This window comes from Peromyscus leucopus, chromosome 4 (genome assembly GCF_004664715.2).
Source record: "Peromyscus leucopus breed LL Stock chromosome 4, UCI_PerLeu_2.1, whole genome shotgun sequence".
NCBI classification, from domain to species: Eukaryota; Metazoa; Chordata; class Mammalia; order Rodentia; family Cricetidae; genus Peromyscus; species Peromyscus leucopus.
The window spans coordinates 134,536,549-134,554,244 of NC_051066.1; the positions used below are offsets into that span (position 1 = coordinate 134,536,549).

Here is a 17,696-nt window from a genome sequence, read left to right on the forward strand (position 1 = left end):
CAAACAAACAAAAATCTTAAATAAATGGATAAAAGTAAACCACAACAAAGGAAGCCTTTGAAATAGAATGAGTAGTGATCTGAATAGTTACAGCAGAAATGCTGGGGTGTCATAATCGGCCACCCTCTAAATAACACAACATGGTGCAAATTGTATATGTATAGCACACTGGAGGCCAGGAAGGGATGAATCCTTTGCTAAGAGGAAAAAAGGTGTATGGTATACAGGTGTGTTGTTTACTGCACTGCACACTGACAAGCTTGAAGGTGATTCAGTGCTAAGAATTCTAGGTGTGCTGTTGAGCTCATCACAATCACCCTTGGTTAAATAGAGGAATGGACACTGTTCTTGCTTTCTGCATAAACAGTTGAAGAAGGGAGTCAAGTATGAACAATTTTTTTAAAGAGCATGTTCTGTGCCTGGCACTCTATGCCTCGTGATAGTCTTTGAAAAAGTATATTCTCATATGTAAAAAAGGATTGAGATGTTGCTAAGTTAGATATCTTGGCCAAGATCACACATGCAGTGGATTTGGGGATTCCAACCTAGGCTGCATATTGAATCGTCTTCTCACTGCAAAAGCCCAATACTTTCATCCCATTCTCTCCAGGTCATTTCCCCTCCAGCCCCTTGAACTGGCTGCTTCTCTGGCTTTGTCCATGTTCATGTGAAGGAAATCAAAGTTACTGAGGCCATAACTTCCTTCAGTTGGGATATCTTTGAGGTTCACTGTATAGCAGATATTCCTGTTGTCAGATCCATAGCCTGTCAAGGATAAAATGTTAAGAAGGAGGAGACAGAGTTGGTGGGCAGTGAATCACTGAAGGAGATAAAGGTGATCAGGGAAAGCTTTCTGTTATGGGAATCTTTGAGCCTCCCCTCTTTTGGGTCTGTATTTTCCTACCACCTCTGTGAAGCCTCTCCCAAGCCCTTATTGAAAATGCTGGTCCTCTTATTCCCATTGCCCTACTCCTCTGTAGTTCTGATCTTCAGCTGATGAACAATACAGTACTGCTGATCTTCAGCTGATGAACAATACAGTACTGTGCATGACTTCCCTTCCCGTAGGAGCCCAGACTTGAAGGCAGAGAGTGTTTCTTGTCTTTTGTCCCCTGCTGTCTGAAAACCAAGGCACATGGGAGGAGCTCAGATATTTTCTAGGTGATTTGTAGTCAGACTTTGCTTTGGGCTGCCAGCTTACAAATAATGATCTGGAGACTTATTATTAGTTGTGAAAGTTCAGCCTTAGCTTAGGCTTGTCCCACTAGCTCTTATAACTTAAATTAACCCATTATTTTAATCTACGTTCTGTTGCATGTCTTGTTACCTCTTCTCTCCATGCTGTTAATGCTGCTTCCTCCAAGTCTCATTGTTGACTCCACCCTTCTTTTTCCCAGAGTCCTTTCTTTCCCCGGAAGTCCCGCCTAACCTCTTCCTAGCTATCGACTGTTCAGCTTTTTATTACACCAATCACAGCAATCTGTTTTCACACAGTGATTAGAAGGTTGTGCACTGAGAGTTTGGAAGGCTGGTTGCTGATTGGGGTGAACTTGTTGACATAGAGAGGGACGACAGGGACTGTAAGGGCCTCTTGAGTTTGCTGTTGAGGGGAGCAGGGAAGTGAGGTAATAGCTCGTAGGGAGACAGCTACAGGTTCCCTCCTGTGCTGTTGGTGTGCTTAAGAAAGGAGAGAAATGGAGGAGATGGGGGGAACTTGGGGACTACCAGAAACTGAGTGTTTGAGTGAGTCATCCGAGAATGCAGGATTCCGAGCCCAGGTGGAGGACTGGCCTCAGGAGGAGGACTGGCCTCAGGTGGAGGACTGGCCTCAGGAGGAGGACTGGCCTCAGGAGGAGGACTCCTCGGGAGGAGGACTGGCCTCAGGTGGAGGACTGGCCTCAGGAGGAGGACTCGCCTCAGGAGGAGGACTGGCCTCAGGAGGAGGACTCCTCGGGAGGAGGACTGGCCTCAGGTGGAGGACTGGCCTCAGGTGGAGGACTGGCCTCAGGTGGAGGACTGGCCTCACTCAGGTGGAGGACTCCTCAGGAGGACTGGCCTCAGGAGGAGGACTCGCCTCAGGAGGAGGACTCCTCAGGAGGCTCACCACGGCATAGGGAGGGAGGGCCAGAGCACAGCCATAGTCAGCCCCAGGCAAGATCTGCTTCTGCATTTGGACTGCAGTTTTTGTGTAACACCCCCCCCTTTTAATTGAAAATATTTTTTATGATATATTCTGATCACAGTTTCCTCTCTCTCACCCCTTCTCAGATCCTCCCCATTTCTCCACCCATCAATTCCACGCCTTCTTTTTCTCTTCAGAAAGCAAACAGGCAAATAAAAGAGCAAATAAACCATAATTTAAAAAGGAAAAAAGCCTAAGAAACACACATACACACATAAACAAAACATATAAAAACAGAAAATCAGAAACCATGAGCGTATATGTGTGTGTGTGTGTGTGTGTGTGTGTGTGTGTGTGTGTGTGTGTGTGTGTGTGTATTTTCCAAACAAAGCATTACAGGTCAAAACATCTAAAGTACCATTGCGTTCATCTTGTGTGACCTTCTGTTGCTGGGCATGAGTCCTGTCTTTAAATGTGGTTTGTATGTCTAGTGAGACTCTAATTGGAAAAAACTAATCTTTCCTTTTCAAGCATTTGACACTTGGAGATAGTTAGGAATGGGGGCTCCTGTCCACTTCCACTCTCAGCACTGAGACCCCATCTGGCTTGGACCTGTGCAGGTCCAGTGCATGCTACCACAATCTCTGGGTTCATTTGAGCATCAGTCCTGTTGTGTTTGGAAGACACTGTTTCCTTGGTGTCCTCCATCACCACTGACTCTTATAACCTCAGGGTTCCCTGAGCCCTAAGGGAAGGGGTTTGATGAAGACATCCCATTTAGGCCTGGGTGTTCCAAAGCTCTCTCAGTACACTGTCCAGTTGTGGTTCTCTATTAGTTCTGCAGGAGGAAGCTTCACTGATGATGGTTGAGCAAGACACTGACTTGATTCCCAGCCAGTGTGGCTTTGTGTAACTCTTGAGTGATTAAAAAGCTATTTCTGGGTTCCAATTACTTGTGTAAATGATCTGCTTTTCTTATATAAGTTTTTGAGGGTGAGAATTGATTCTTTTTTATCTTAAATCTTAAAAATTAGTGTTTCCTTGACATTTTTTGCCCCAAGTACTCTAGCAATTACTGTTGTAAAGCCATCAGTAGTCAAGGACTGACAGCGTTACACAGTCACTCAGGCTTGTTCCCAGGCCGCATCTCCAGTGGAGACTGTGTTGGTCCCTGCTCTCTGTCGTAGGCCCTCTTCCCACCTTGTTTTGCTCATTCTTTCCTAAGTATGTGTTCTCTAACCCAAGGAGGGAGGAAAGCCTGGTCTTGGCCATCAGACCCAGTTGGGGAGCCCTCAGCAGCTCATTTCCTGGTGTTCACGGAGGCAAGTAAGACCAGATAGCTGTACTGTGCTAGAAATTCCTCAATTCCAATGCCTCGAAGAATGTTGAGAGCCCCAGATTTGTGTCACTGGGTTGTCTATGTAACTGCTGGCTGGCAGCTCTGGTGCCCTTTGCTTCAAAGCATCAGCCTGCTATCTTCATCCAAAAGACCTTTTTGCTTTTATTCATTTTTAATATTTATTTTTTATTTATGTGTATGTGTGTGCCTGCATGGATTTTTGTGCACCATATATATACAGATGCCGAGATTGCTTTGGATCCTCCAGAAGTGGAGTTAGAGGTGATTGTGAGCTACTTGATATGAGTGTTGGGAACCAAATCAAGTTGGGAACCAAATCTACGACAGCAATAAGTGCTCTTAACTACTGAGCCATTTCTCCAGCCCCCAAAAGACCTTTTAAAGCAAGATGCCCATGTTTAAACTTATGCCCCCACCACACAGTTGCAGCAATTTTTTTTTTTTTTTTTTTTTTTTTGTGGATCTGAATCCTTTTGTCTCTGCTCATTTGCTACACCAGCCTTTGTTTAGCACTACTTTCTAAGAATCCCCTTCCTTAGAATTCAGGGCTTACTCTTCTCTCCCCAGAGCATGGGTGACAGGCCATTATTAGGACATGAAATCATGGTCAGTGATGACCCACACTTTAAAAATACAACACAAAATTTTTTGCACATGTAAGAAAAAGATGTTTCCCTCTTCCTTCCCTTCTTTTTCTTTTTTCTTTTAGAATCTTGCTCTGTAACCCAGCTTACTTGGAATTTCTTCCAGTCCTCCTACAAGTGTGACCCTACCATATGTGGCTTCTTATTTGTATTTTTATGAACTTTCCACTGAGGATCATGTTCAGATACATTCGAAAGGCCTTTCCTCCTTTTCAGACCCTGTATTTTGCAAGCGTAGGAGAAAAGCTCATTCTCAGGTGTCAGGCTCTTTCTCTAGTGAACAGAGGCCTGCAGATCAGCTTCTGAGAGCACGTTCTGAGCCTCTCAGACAACTTCTGTTTTCTCTCAGTCTCTCCACACCCAAGACGTGAGTGCTTGCTTTGTCACTTCAGAGCGGTGGACAGAGTTCTTAATGCGGTAACAGAAGAAAAAGCACGTCGTCTCAGAGGCTAGGGAAGTCATTTCACAGATGACCCTAAATATCTGTATGCTGGTTTGGTTTGGAGAGCTTCTCCTGGAAGTGCTTTTCAGGCTGCCAGCTTTCCTGCCCCATCCCGTTGCCTCACTCCAGGCAATTCAGAAATGTGTCTTGTTGACAGAGTTGGCACCTTTGGATTCTTGGCTAGCCAGCATTGTTGGTTCACAGGTTCTGGTTTATTTTTGGACTCTGTGAACCTTCTCTCAGGAATGTTTACAATCATACCTATGTGATTTGTATGTTGTCTGTTTTCTGCTCTTATTTGTACTCAGACAAAGAGGCAGCTGAACGTCTTTCAAAAACGGTAGATGAAGCATGTCTGTTACTAGCGGAATATAACGGGCGCCTGGCAGCGGAACTGGAAGACCGGCGCCAGCTGGCTCGGATGCTGGTGGAGTACACCCAGAACCAGAAGGAGGTTTTGTCAGAAAAAGAGAAAAAGCTAGAAGTGAGTACATTGCAGAGCAGACCCCAACTGCCTGGATTGCCCTTCCTACAGCCCATTTTATTCCTGGATTAACATTTTTTTTTTTAATCTTTTGAAAGCAAATGAGATAGCAGCATCCATCAGATAACTGTAATTACTGGAGCCTAGTTAAGGGTTGAAGTCACGTTTTTACCTGTCCAGGAAAGAAAAACTCACATTGTGAAAACAGTGGCCTCTGAGTCACAGCATTTAGGATTGTAAGGTTGCTTCAGTTTAGTGTTGCAGTTGAAAAATTGTAAGTTGAGCTGCAGAAGGGTCAGCAAAACTAAAGGGTATTTAATTGGTTTTATTTGGGAATCTGAGTTGTTTTCAAGGTTTATTTCTGACATACACACGTGCTTGCCAGTAAGCCACCTGCCTACTAGCTCTTCTGTACATATTCCACAAGTTCAGTCATGTTACGTAGCCTGATTCAGACTGTGGGCAGGAACCCCTTTTTCCAGCATTGAGAGCATGTGTCTCAGTGTCTCTAGCAAGAAAGGATTTAGAATCATCCCCTCACCATCTGCTTCTTAACTCAGTTTAGCTCCTTGTTCCTGGGGAGCAGAGACAGTGGTGTGGCTGTTGGGGTTCTGTCTGCCTTCCATTGTTAGATTTTGTTTCTTAGGAGTTTCTCCTCTCTGTGTTTCTAGGATGGGAATAGGGATCTGAGTTAGAGAATAAGTCATAATGATCACAAGAAACACCTCACGAAGCCCCTCGGTAAATAAGGGAGTGGAAGACCTCCCTTCTTCCACTAGGGAGGGAGCACTGAGCTAGCTCTAATGATTGTCGAATTGATCATTCTCTGGTCAGCTGACTAGAGAGGGAATGCCCTGTCCTTACCTGCAATGATTATGGGAACTGTAATAGCTAGAGGTGCTGGGGACTTCAAAGGCCTAGCCAGCTTGAGTGGAAGATAGGAGACAGCTGAGCAGTAGTGTGGCTTTCTTGTAGATTCAGCACTGACCAGAACTCCTAAAGGCAACTCCATCAGCAATAGCAGACGGCCATTTATCTGAAGCGCTCATCTTTCACTGAGGAAGCATTTCAGCACTGTACCTTGGGACTAATAAGAGATTGTAATTAATGATTCTGGTTGTAAGTCATCATGCCATCTGTTGAACTGCCCCTTGGCGACACATTAAGGGCTTTCTCTGATCTGTCAGACATTGATTATCATGAGCAGCTGTTGTTGGGTGGAACGCGGCAAGCCACCATAGAGGACAGTCTTTGAGAAGGAGACTGTTGGGAGAGCCTGTTAACTCTTTGTTGTCTCTTCCCCAGCTGCAGTTAGCTGTCTGTTTCGTAGGGCCATCTGCACAACAAGTAGCTTGCTGGATGCCCCAGGAGGTTAGAGGCACAGAGGTCAGAGGTCAGGCCACCCTGGAGCTTTGCAGCCCCACTGTTGCTCTTTCACAGAGTGTCCTGGCCTTGGGACCCAGCACTCGAGTAGGTGGTCGGTCGGAAGAACCCGGTGCTGTGCTGCAAGGCAGTCAGAACCAAGAGTTCTGTCCCAAACCATGTCAACAAGCCAACTGGACAAGAACATTCACTGGGAGAATAAAATGAAGTTTGCTGCATTTTAACAAGCAGATGACTCGATAAACTGTAAGAGGCTGATGGATGGTGTTAGCTCTTTATTATTCATGCTCACTAAACACATCAACAGCCTGCTCTTCTGGATCTACAGTTTTCTCTCACCCCTTGTAATAGGCAGATCTTCATTCTGTCCTGGTGGGGATGGTAATAGCCAGTGTGCAGCTGCAGCGAAGCCTCAATGCTGCAGCCCCTCCACCTCCCTCTTGTATTGGTTGGTCCTCAACACTGCCAGATCAGAAGGCTGTTAAATCTTGTTTGGAAACCTTTCGTTGCCTTCAGTGTGTAAAGGCAGTTGATAGACTTGTGGGTGTATACGTGATTTCTTGGGAGTCTTTCCCCACAGCTCAAATTTGTTAACACTTAAGTTTTTTTGTATGTTAATTTTGTATTTTCCTTTAGATAGCAAGCATCTTTCTTCTCTTTCATTGAGAACTTTATGGTGAGTGTCTAGTAGCTTCTGGGTCAGAGTCTAGAGGGGAGGAGGACCCATTCTGGCTCACAGAAGGAAACTGCATTTCAAGGAAATCAGTCTGATGTCAGCAGCATAGGGAAACCAAATGAGTTAAGACAGTTGACAGTTCTGGTTGTGGTTTAGGATAATCCCTGGTAAGAAATAAAGCCTTTTTGTAAAAGGAAATGGTAATTAAAGGAAAGAAACACATTTATAAAAAGGGAGCAGCCAGAGGCTTCTCAGGAGCAAAGGGTTTCCCTGATGTCCAGAAGCCTGCTTACTCTCCTCAATGACTTGCCCTCCTGTGAAAGAACTATAGAAGCAAGGGGTTAAAGGGCAGTGTGAGAAAGCTTAGAGGAAGGAGAATCTTCCAGCTCATCACATCGCACTGAAACAGACCAAGAAAAATCTTGTTATGAATATTAATTCTATCAGATGTTTATTAAGGATGTACACAAAGTATCAAATGCATGAGCTGTTTTGGAACACCAGACACCTCCAGCTGGTCTCCTGAAATCTGGTAGACACTATGCTCTTTGGCTGCTGTCATGGCACTAGGGATATATTTGTTCTTCAGAAAGTGCTTGTTCTTTGACTCAGATTCCTCAGTGGAAGTCACCTTTTCCTAGAAAGAGAGTTCTCGCTAGGTTCCATTAAGTGGTTGACCAGATTTGATGTGCTGTCCAGCTGCAGAGAAACTTGGTAAAGGTGACTGGGGTAGAACAGCCTACTGTTGCTTTTGTGCGCCTGTCCTTTCTCCTTTAAGCAGAATTAGGGTTCATTTAGAAATGATACATTTTAACGCTTCTGAGTGTCATGGTTGACACTGCTGTACCACTTTTCTCTTAAACTCCAAGCAAGGTTAAAGGAAAAGCTGATGAAAATCTGTAATGCTTTGTGTTGTGAACAGAGGAAACCTAGACATGGGAGTGTTACTAACGGTTCAGAAGCCAAGCTACAGTGTGGAGCCTAAAGCTAGGCTGGCTCACAAAGGTGAGAGCCAAAGGCTCACCAGAACAGCTCTAGACATCACTTCTCAGAACAAAGGGGACTTTGTTTCTTGCTGACAGAGGTGACTCTTAGGCCAAGCAACTGCTTAAAGCTCCCAAGCTTTAGTCTGAACAGGTTGTTCAGCGTTCCTGTCTTGTCACTTTGGATGAAAAGTGGTGTGCATATGTTCATCAGAGCCAGCAGGATAAGGAGGGGAGGAGGGAGAGGAGAGAAGCCACTGGTGCAAGCTTTAAAGAAAGAGAAAAGGAAAGGGCCAGGTGCCTGCAGCCTCACCTCCTAGCACAGCAGCTTCGTGCACTGAGGCACGTGTGTGTCCGTGGTCTAGGCTGACAGAGGTGGCTATGGTACACAAAGACTGCCAAACAGGAGAGGGCTCCGGATGCACCCCTAGCCACAGGTTTAATTTATCTGACCTAAAGTTAGCCATTTGAAAGAGCCTGCATCTCAGTGACACTTAGTACTTCACAGTCTAGAGCAGCTGTCCTAACATTTCCATCACTGCCCTCACCCTCTCTGCCCCTGAGGATTTTATATACTCGTGCCTCTTCTTTTAATTAGGTAATAAATGGAGGTTTATCCACAAAGTACCATGTACCAGTACTTCATTCTTACTGAGGATGAATGTTAGTGGAAATATTGATAATTATTGCAACAGTAATAGCTGTTAGCTATTATATGGATCTGCCACAATTTGTCTGTTCTTTTTTTTGATGGGCATTTGAATTACATCTACTTTTCTGTTACTGTGAGTAATGAATAATGCTACTGTAGACGGTGATGTACAAGTTTTTGTAGACATCTTTTCATTTCTCTTGGATGTGTGTTATACGAGGATTGAGGTTGCTAGATCAAATGGTGATTCCGTGTTTAACCTTTGACACCCATCAAACTGTCTCCCTCAACAGCTGTCACATTCTCATTCTCTCTCTCTCTCTCTCTCTCTCTCTCTCTCTCTCTCTCTTTCATTTTTTTTTTTTTCAAGACAAGGTTTTTCTGTGTAGCCCTGGCTGTCCTTGAACTTGTTTTGTAGACCAGGCTTTGAGATCCACCTGCCTCTACCTCTCAAATGCTAGGTTTAAAAATGTGTGCCACCATTACCTGGTGTCAGCTGCTCCACTTTCTGCTGCCACCACTAATGTACAGGCCTCAGTTTCTTCACATCCTTGACAATACTTACCACTTCTTGCTTCTATCCAACCTAGAGAGTGTGAGCTTGTACCTGTGGTGATTGATTTGTGTTTCCCAGAGGAGCAGTGGCAGTGAGCATCTTTCCTTGTTCCATGACCGTTTGTTGTCAGTGTTGGAAGTGTGTCTGTTCAGTGTCCCCCTTTGTCCACTTTCAAGTTGGGCTGTTTGCACTTTGAGTCTCCAGCATTGTTTATGTATTTGGATAGCTGTGTTCTTACCAGATAAGATTTGCAAATATCTTCTCCTGTTCTGAAAGTTGTTTGTATTTTAATGAGTTCCAATTGTACTCTTCATTTTTCCTTGTTGCTCTTGTTTTGGGTGTTTTATCTAAGAACTCATTGCCCAATGCCAAGACATGAAGGTTTCTCCTTTGGTTTTTAGGAGTTTTGGTGTCTTGAACTCTTACATTCAGGTTGTCATCAATTCTGAGTTAGTTACGTCTGTGGTGTGAGGTAGGGAACCAATTCCTGTTCCGTGTAGATATCTATTTGCCCAGCAGCATTTATTGAAGTTCCTTCCTGCAACTGAATGTGTGACACCCTTGTCAAAACACAATTGGCCATAGATGAACTCTGTATGTCCCATGATGGTACCTCACTTTTGGCATGTAGCTCTGTAGGAAGTTTGAAAGTGAGAAGCATAAGTCTTCAATCTGTTTTCTTTTCTTTCCTTCTTTCTTTCTTTTTTTTGGCTTTTTGAGACAGGGCTTCTCTGTGTAACAGCTCTGGCTGCCCTGGATCTCACTTTGTAGACCAGGCTGGCCTCTAACTCACAGAGATCCACCTGCCTCTGCCTCCCGAGTGCTGAGATTAAAGGCATGTACCACCATGCCTGGCCTGTCCCCCACCCCATGTTGTTTTGTGTAAAACCTCTTAAAATTCCATATGAATTTAAGAATTTCCCATCATCATTTCAATTTCTGCAAAAGGAAAAAAAGAGCCATTTGAATTTTACTGTCAGCTGCATTTAATCTTTATTGGCGGTAGGACCTTGTTTTTTGGTCTGTAAACAAGAGCTAGATGGCCTTGCATTAAGCCTGCTGTAATCTCTGCTGCAGAATTTTAATAAGTATACCAGAGTGTCACTTACTGATGTGGTTGGCACTTTGAAAGCCCTGTCTAGGCACCATAAGTCTCCTTGGCACACACTGAGGGTAGAAATGTCACTCCTCATCTCTAGAAGGCATGCATATGTATCCTCAGCAAAGCTCCCAGGGTTGTGGGTGTCTATTTAACAGGATGTGGTATGATTTTGAATTGGTGAAGAAACTCAGACCTGGAGGGAACTAGCCGCACCAGGAACTAGCCGCAGGGCAGGAATAGAACCCAGGACACACACATATCTCATAACTTTCCATTCAGGTTTGTAATGCTTGGTTTTTGAGACTTCATTCCAAGAGAAAAACAGCAGGAAGACATCTTACTCTTCTCTAAGAGCAGCTAGAGTTGAGTCATTTGGACAATCTCCAAAGCATCTTGTTGTGGAGCAGTAATATCTTATGCAGGAGGTGGCTGTGATGGCAGGCAAGCATTCCCAGAGTGGTCTGTGAGTATTTGAGAATCCACTTTGCTTCCTATGCGCACCGTCTGGTGGCAGGGGAGAAATGAACTGTGGGTGTTACTGTTTCTCCACCTCTTCTGGCCTGTAATGAACCCTTAAGAATTTGACTTCAGACAACACAGCTAGGAGCACAGACTGTGTAGAATCCAGCATTGCCGTGTGACTCTTGTATTTCTGTGTACTGCAGGTTTTAACAACTCGAGAAATTCTTGGGCTCCAGCCTAGGGGCTTCTAAACCACACTGATGGCCTGTTGGTTTTGGCAGCCTCTCTTCCTCCTCTTCAGGGTGCAGATGTTTAGAATCATTTGTTTCAACCATGGGACAAACAGTAGGTGGAGATAGAGAGCTCCCCTTTGTCAGCTTTGAAATACATTCTTCTTCCTTCCCACAGGATCAAAGTCACTATCTTATCTCACTGTCCCTTACAGTAAATGCAGGCAGTCTAATCCTTGTTTTTCATAAAAGAATTAAGCTTGAGGTTTATATGAGGAGCTCAAGGTCATAGTGTCAGTACATGATCTCCTGATCCTAGTGAACATGACTCGAGCTGGCCCACATGGAGCATGTCAGAATAGCCAAGTTGCCTGAGATAGACTCAAGCTGGCCCCACCTGTCTGCCCTTGTAGCACACAGCTCTGTCCTCACTAGGCCAGCTTTATTGGCTCTAAGGGCAGTTAGAACAGTTACTGAAGGGTGATCACGGGGTCTAGTACCTAGATTCTTTCTGTAGTAGGCCGTGGCTTGCTCCCTGCCTTGTTGGGGCCTTTTCCCCCCCTCCTCTCTTCATGGTTCCCTCCAATCTCTGTGGACTCCTGTTGAGTTGATATTTGGGGTTCCATGAGTGACATGGAACTAGACATTGGGTTATTGGATTCCTCTTAATCCTTTCACTTGGCTAGCCCTTATAGTATAGGCCAGATTTATATACAGAGCAGCTGTCTAGCAGGATGTGAGTGGTGTGTGTGTGAGTGCGAGTATATGTGTTGCTCGGAGTGAGCCCAGGCCCTCACTTACGCTGGGCAAGTGCTGGGCCCTGAGCTGCACCCCCAGCCCATTGTTGGAGCTGCCTTCTGAGCAGCCTTGGTGAGTTTCTGCTGGTGTAGATGGCACATACGTGTGTGCAGGTGCAAACTGGCTCTGTCGCTCCCCCAATTCCTGCCTGGTACTCAGCCCTTCTTACACTCCAAATACTCTGTTTTTTCTTTCTTTTTTTTTTTTTCTGATTGCAAAAATAGTAAATCAGAGGAAACAGATAATGCATGTAAGAAAAGAATCGTAATTTCATTAGTTTATACTCTACAAAGAATTTGTGTTAATTTTTGTCTAGTTGCTTTATTTTTCTTTTTTTTTGTGAAAGTTAAAATGGAGAGCCAAGCATAGTGGAACACACCTGTAATTCCAACAGTGAGAGAAGGTTGAAGCAGGAGAATCTTAAGTTGCAGGCCCATGCCAGCCTAGGTTGTACGTGGGGAGGCATTTCTCCCTAAGAGAAACGTTTGAAATAAGGGGTGATGTTTAGAGTTTTTTAATCTTGGTTTTTACTTTGCATAATTACTTTCCTTGCTAACAGAAGCTGTGAGCAGTTTGGATACCTGTGGTCCCTTGTGAGCACTGTTCTCAATGCCTCTCCATTTCAGCCTGCACTTTCTCTGCCAACACGTGTTTGGATGGTTGTCCTCTAGATTTCTAGAGGTGTCCGTGTGGAAACGTGTGGTGTCTGTGCCTTTGTGCACACTGAAGAGGGTTTGTTTCAGTGTCTTCCCCAACTGCACTCCTGTCTTAGGAGCTCTCGTTCTCTTCCAAAACCTCCAGATACAGCTCTCCCCAAGTAAGGGGAGTCTTTGTTTGTGAAGGAGTTTAATTAGACAAAGCGGGCTGTCTTCTGGCTTTTAAATGAACATGTTTACATTTGCGACAGCTGTGGGAAGATGACAGGTACTTGTAACACTGACTTGAGTGAGCAGAATTGAAGAGCAGGGTTCAGATGACAGACATTTGAGCTATGGAAGCTAACTGCCGCAGTGAGTGTGTGCTATTTTAGTTTTGGTGACTGTCCTGCTGCTGCTAAGCTGGGCCTCTACTTCCACTTCAGACTGGTGCTCTGGAGAGGGGAAAACTGGAGGATGGTTGTATGCTCTGCAGTCTCAGAAGTTACGTCTCTGTAATGACAAGTGTAAGTGGCTAGAATACCAGCATTCAAAAGGCTGAGGCAGGAGGATTGTGATATGAGTTCAAGGCCAGCCTGCACTACATAATGATTTACCTTTTTTTTTAAGTAAGGGAAGGAACAGATGGCTCAGTGGTCAGAGTGTGGACTGCCCTCGCAGAGGACCCAAGTTTGTGTCCCAGCACCTACATTGGGTGCTCAAAACTACCTGTAAGTGGCTGGAGAGATGGCTCAGCAGTTAAGAACACTTCCTGTTCTTTGAGAGGACCCAAACAGGTCCTGGCAGCTCATAACTGTCTGTAATGCCAGTTCCAGCAGACATTCGGTCTAGCTTCCCAGGGCACCTGCACTCATGTGTACCCCCCCCCATATACATATAATTTAATAATTAAATTTAAAAATTAAAAAAATAACCTGCCTGTAGCTCCAGCTCCAGGGGATCTGACACCTTCTTTGGGCCTACTTGGCAACAGCATTCATATACGTGTGTGCACACACGCACACACACACTTTTAAAAATAAATAAACTAGTTCATAACAGAAGGTAGGGCTTAAAACAAAGTCAGAAACAGTCTTTTTGTGTAGGGCAACAACTTCCTTGTTACTCCAAGGAGTAAAAATGAAATTCAGGATGGCTCCGTGTACCATCAGGTACTAGCCAGGTCACTGTGGCTTTGTCTACCTCCTTGTTTGCTCATTTCCTCTTTTAGGTCCTTTATCTTAAAGCGCTCTTTGGAGAAAGTGTGGTTAGCTCTCTTTTCTTAATTTAGCATGCACAGTAACTTTGTAAATTTCAACACAACAAAATTACACAGCAAGGAAGGCCTCTGAGCGCCCTTGAGACCAGCACAGTGGTCATGCATGAGTGAGCAGGTCCGGTTCTCTACACTGTCCCTGGTGGCTGCTTTCTTCACAGAGTTCGCTTCTGGGGGGCAGAGTCTGGCTGGGAGCTGTTTCTGTAGAGACTCCGCCTGCCCCACTGTGCTCCTGTGCTGGGAGCTGCATGGCCTCTTCCAGGCCTTCCCTGGCTGGCTGTCTCCACCTCTGCTGTCACCTCCCTGCTGTGGCCTGACTTGCTGATTACTTGTTGTGGCCCTATAATCTGTTATTCAACCAGCAACCCTCCCATGTTTTCAAAATGCAGCTCTAAGCAGACCATTCCCTACCTAATCATTTAAGTGGCTTCTTGTTGCCTCTAAAATGATCCAAATCACAATTTCCCCCAACCCCTGCCATGGCCTGCCCTCTCCCCCCATCACTCATGGCTTGCCTTCCCCCTTCCCCACTAGCCTGATACTTGCCCATGCTGATCTCTCATCTCTGGCTTTCTGTAGCTTATTTCCTCCACCTGCTTGGGATACTTCTCCTTTACTTTGCACTATTTCCCCTTACCTATTAGTCTCTGCTTATCATCTGTGGTAGTTTGAATGTCATTGGCTCCCATAAGCTCATAGGGATTGGCACTATTAGAAGACGGAGACTTGTTGGAATAAGTGTGTTACTGTGGGGGTGGGCTTTGAGGTCTCCTATGCTCAAGCTACACCCAGTGTCAATTCACTTCCTGTCGCCTCTGGATCAGGATGTAGAATTTCAGCTCCTCTCCTGCACCATGTCTACCTGCACGCTGCTATGTCCCACCATGATGACAATGGACTAACCCTCTGAACTGTAAGTCACCCCATTAAATGTTTTCCTTTATAAGAGCTGCAGTGGTCATGGTGTCTCTTCACAGCAATAGAACCCTAAGACTTCATCTATCTGTACTTCGCTGCCTCTTTGGACAGCATGCCTTCAGACCCCACCCTGTAAAGCCAAGTGTCCTCCCTGTGCATGTTGCCTCTGCTTCCACCTTATCCTTCAGAGCTCTCCATCCTTTGTGGACTCGCAGTTGTTCTCCTGTATGTCTAAATCCTGGCTGTATCACCATTCTCATACCTCTCGCCCCCTTTAGCTCAGTAATCAGGGCTAGTCACAGCTTGATGAATTTCTAAGCATGCTAAAGAGCCTTATCTTTGGCAGGGAACTTCCTCTATTTTTAGGGTGTTCCTATGAGGTCTGGACTTACTTTGTAGACCAGTTCCTTCCTCTCTCCAGGCTTATAGATGCATGGATCTGGGTGTGATGTCACTTAGCTGAACACCCCCCCCCCCAATTTTAGAGGCAGGCCTTTAGAGAAGAAAGGATGCCTCTGGTCATATGGCCTTTCATACTCTCAAGGCAGTGTCTGGTAAGTTTGCTTGACTGTAAGGACAGTTGAATGGTTTGTGAGAAGAGGATTTTGTATTTCATTAATAATTCTTTTTCTTCAAATCTACATGTCTCTTAACATATAAATCAGGAAGATTAAATATTGCTCATAAATGGAAACTAGGAGGGCTAGTTGTTCTTTTTTCCTCAGATCTGTTAATTCAGACTAGGTTTGTCCAAGCCTCCTAGCCACCCCCAGTTCCCATTCCTATTAAAGGCTTATAATCACATGAATTGGAAGATGGAGGCAGGAACATCAGGAGTTCAAAGTTATCCTTAGATATATAGCAAGGGCTAGCCTGAGCTACATAAAACTCTATCTTCAAAAAAAAAAAACTTAGCATTTTGATTTTACTGGTATTATATATTATAAGGGGTCCCATTGCACAATTGCCTGCATTTTGAAGGACCCAGGAGTCGTCAATATTTTTTACAGATTTCTATGAAGTTATTATAGTATGTGGATTTTTTAACCTTTGAGGACTGAGGTTAAATGTGGGACCTTGAACATGAGGCACTCAGCCATTGAGCTGTGTCTCCAGCCCTCTTTGTATGTTTTTAATTTTGAGACAAGGTTTTAGTAAGTTACTCAGACTGACCTTGAACTTAATTTGTAGTTTGAGCTAGCCTTGGATTTGTGATCCTCTTGTTTCAGCCTCCCAAGTATCTGGGATTAAAGGCCTGACACCACTAACTGTGACTCTAAATTGTGAATGTTTAGTTTTATCACCACATTAAAATGAGAAAGAATTGCCTTATCCTAAAATTAATTTTATTTTTGTCCTTTACAGTGTTCTTAATGTATGTATAGGCATATAACTTTGTATTCTTCCTTCGTTCATGCAAATCCCTGTCAGACTTTTTTTTTTCATTATTTTCTTTTTTATGGGTATGCATGTTTTGTCTGCATGTATATCTGTGCATCATGTGCATGCCTGGTGCCCACAGTGGCCAGAAGAGGGTGTCAGATTCTCTGAAATAGAGTTACAGATGGTTGTGAGCCACGATGTTGGTGCTAGGAATTGAATCCAGGTCCTCTGAAAGAGCAACAAGTGCTCTCACCTCCAAGCCTCTCTCTAGCCCTAGGACTGGGGGTTTTATGGTGACAGTAGAAACTTGAGGGTTGCCAGGGGAAAAGAAGCACCCGACAAAGTTTGTATGTTCCAGTGTTTAAGAAACTCCCTGCCATGTGACAGAAAGATGCTCGGATGGATGGATGGATGGATGGATGGATGGATGGATGGATGGATGGATGGATGGATGGATGGGTGGGTGGGTGGATGGATGGGTGGATGGATGGGTGGATGGATGGGTGGGTGGATGGATGGGTGGGTGGGTGTTCAAAGGCGTTCCTCTGCCATTTGTCCTTTTGGAAGGTTTTGTGTGCACTTTTATCATTGGCTTTAGTAATGAAGCTGACCAGGCCCCAGGCTCGGGGGATGCAGCCACAATTTCTCCTTTTCCTTGTATCTTCCCCAGCATCTTACTCAGCAGCTCCAGCTCTGCTGTGGCTCCCAGAGTGTATCGTTTTGAAATGTGGTAACTGCCCTGGAGCTGGCTGGGAGAGAGGTACAGGTTAGTGATGATTTTTGTTCCACATGGATCTTTGACAGAAAATTTAAAGCAGCATTCTTATGTCTAATAGAAAGACATACATGCATTCTCCTGGCCAGATGGATGGTTGAGTGGAGCTGCTTACTAAGGCTGTGATTGTAAGTGCAGGTCATGTGAGCCATAATGGAGGCTAAGCCTTTTGGTGCCATGGGAGGACATGGGTTAGGTTAAATCATATCCAGGTAAAAGTTTACTTCCTTTTTTTTTTTTTTTTTCCATTTCCTGGTGCTGGGATTAGAGCCAAGGCCTTGTGCATGCTAGGCAAGTATTCTACCACAGAGCCTCGAAGGCCAGTTTCTCCTGTAACAAAGTGGCTCTTGGAGTTAAGCTTGGTCTGGTGCCTCATTTATTTAAAGCAAGGCCCTTCATGAACTGTGTTGTGCATGATACTCCTTCATGATTCTTACCTTGGAGGAACCGTGTCCTTCTGTTCCATAGCACAGCCAAATGTGATAAAGGAGACAGCCATGGGGCCTCATTGCTACTTTTCAGCAACTCAGGCCTGCCCAATCTTCATACTAATGTAAACAGTGCAGCCAGGGAGAGAATGAGCTTGAGAATGCTCACATTCTGATCCACATTTCTTACATGAGTTGCTAGAGGAAACGCTTATAATTCTGTTTGTTTCAGAAATGGAATTCCTGTAGAAAGGTCACTGAGCTGTCAGCCCTGTCATTTTTAACCCCTTATCCCAGAGCTCATCTGCAGCATGTCAGGTCTGGCTTACTGCCCTGGCCATAAAAGGCAAAGAATGTGGAAAGCCCTGCTCCCTCAGCACTTCATCC

The 17,696-nt window shown here is 44.8% G+C and overlaps 1 protein-coding gene across 3 annotated transcripts in view; it reads left to right on the forward strand.

The window, feature by feature from the left end:
• Nucleotides 1-17,696, forward strand: part of Rprd1b (regulation of nuclear pre-mRNA domain containing 1B) — a 48,168-nt gene that overhangs the window by 23,839 nt on the left and 6,633 nt on the right. For 2 of the 3 annotated variants that reach the window (XM_028889249.2, XM_028889248.2), the window contains exon 6: nt 4,877-5,052. In XM_028889249.2, coding sequence (XP_028745082.1) covers nt 4,877-5,052 — 176 coding nt within the window. Of the gene's footprint in view, nt 1-4,876; nt 5,053-16,776; nt 16,873-17,696 lie in introns of all 3 variants that reach the window. The other variant, XM_028889250.2, reaches the window with a different exon arrangement.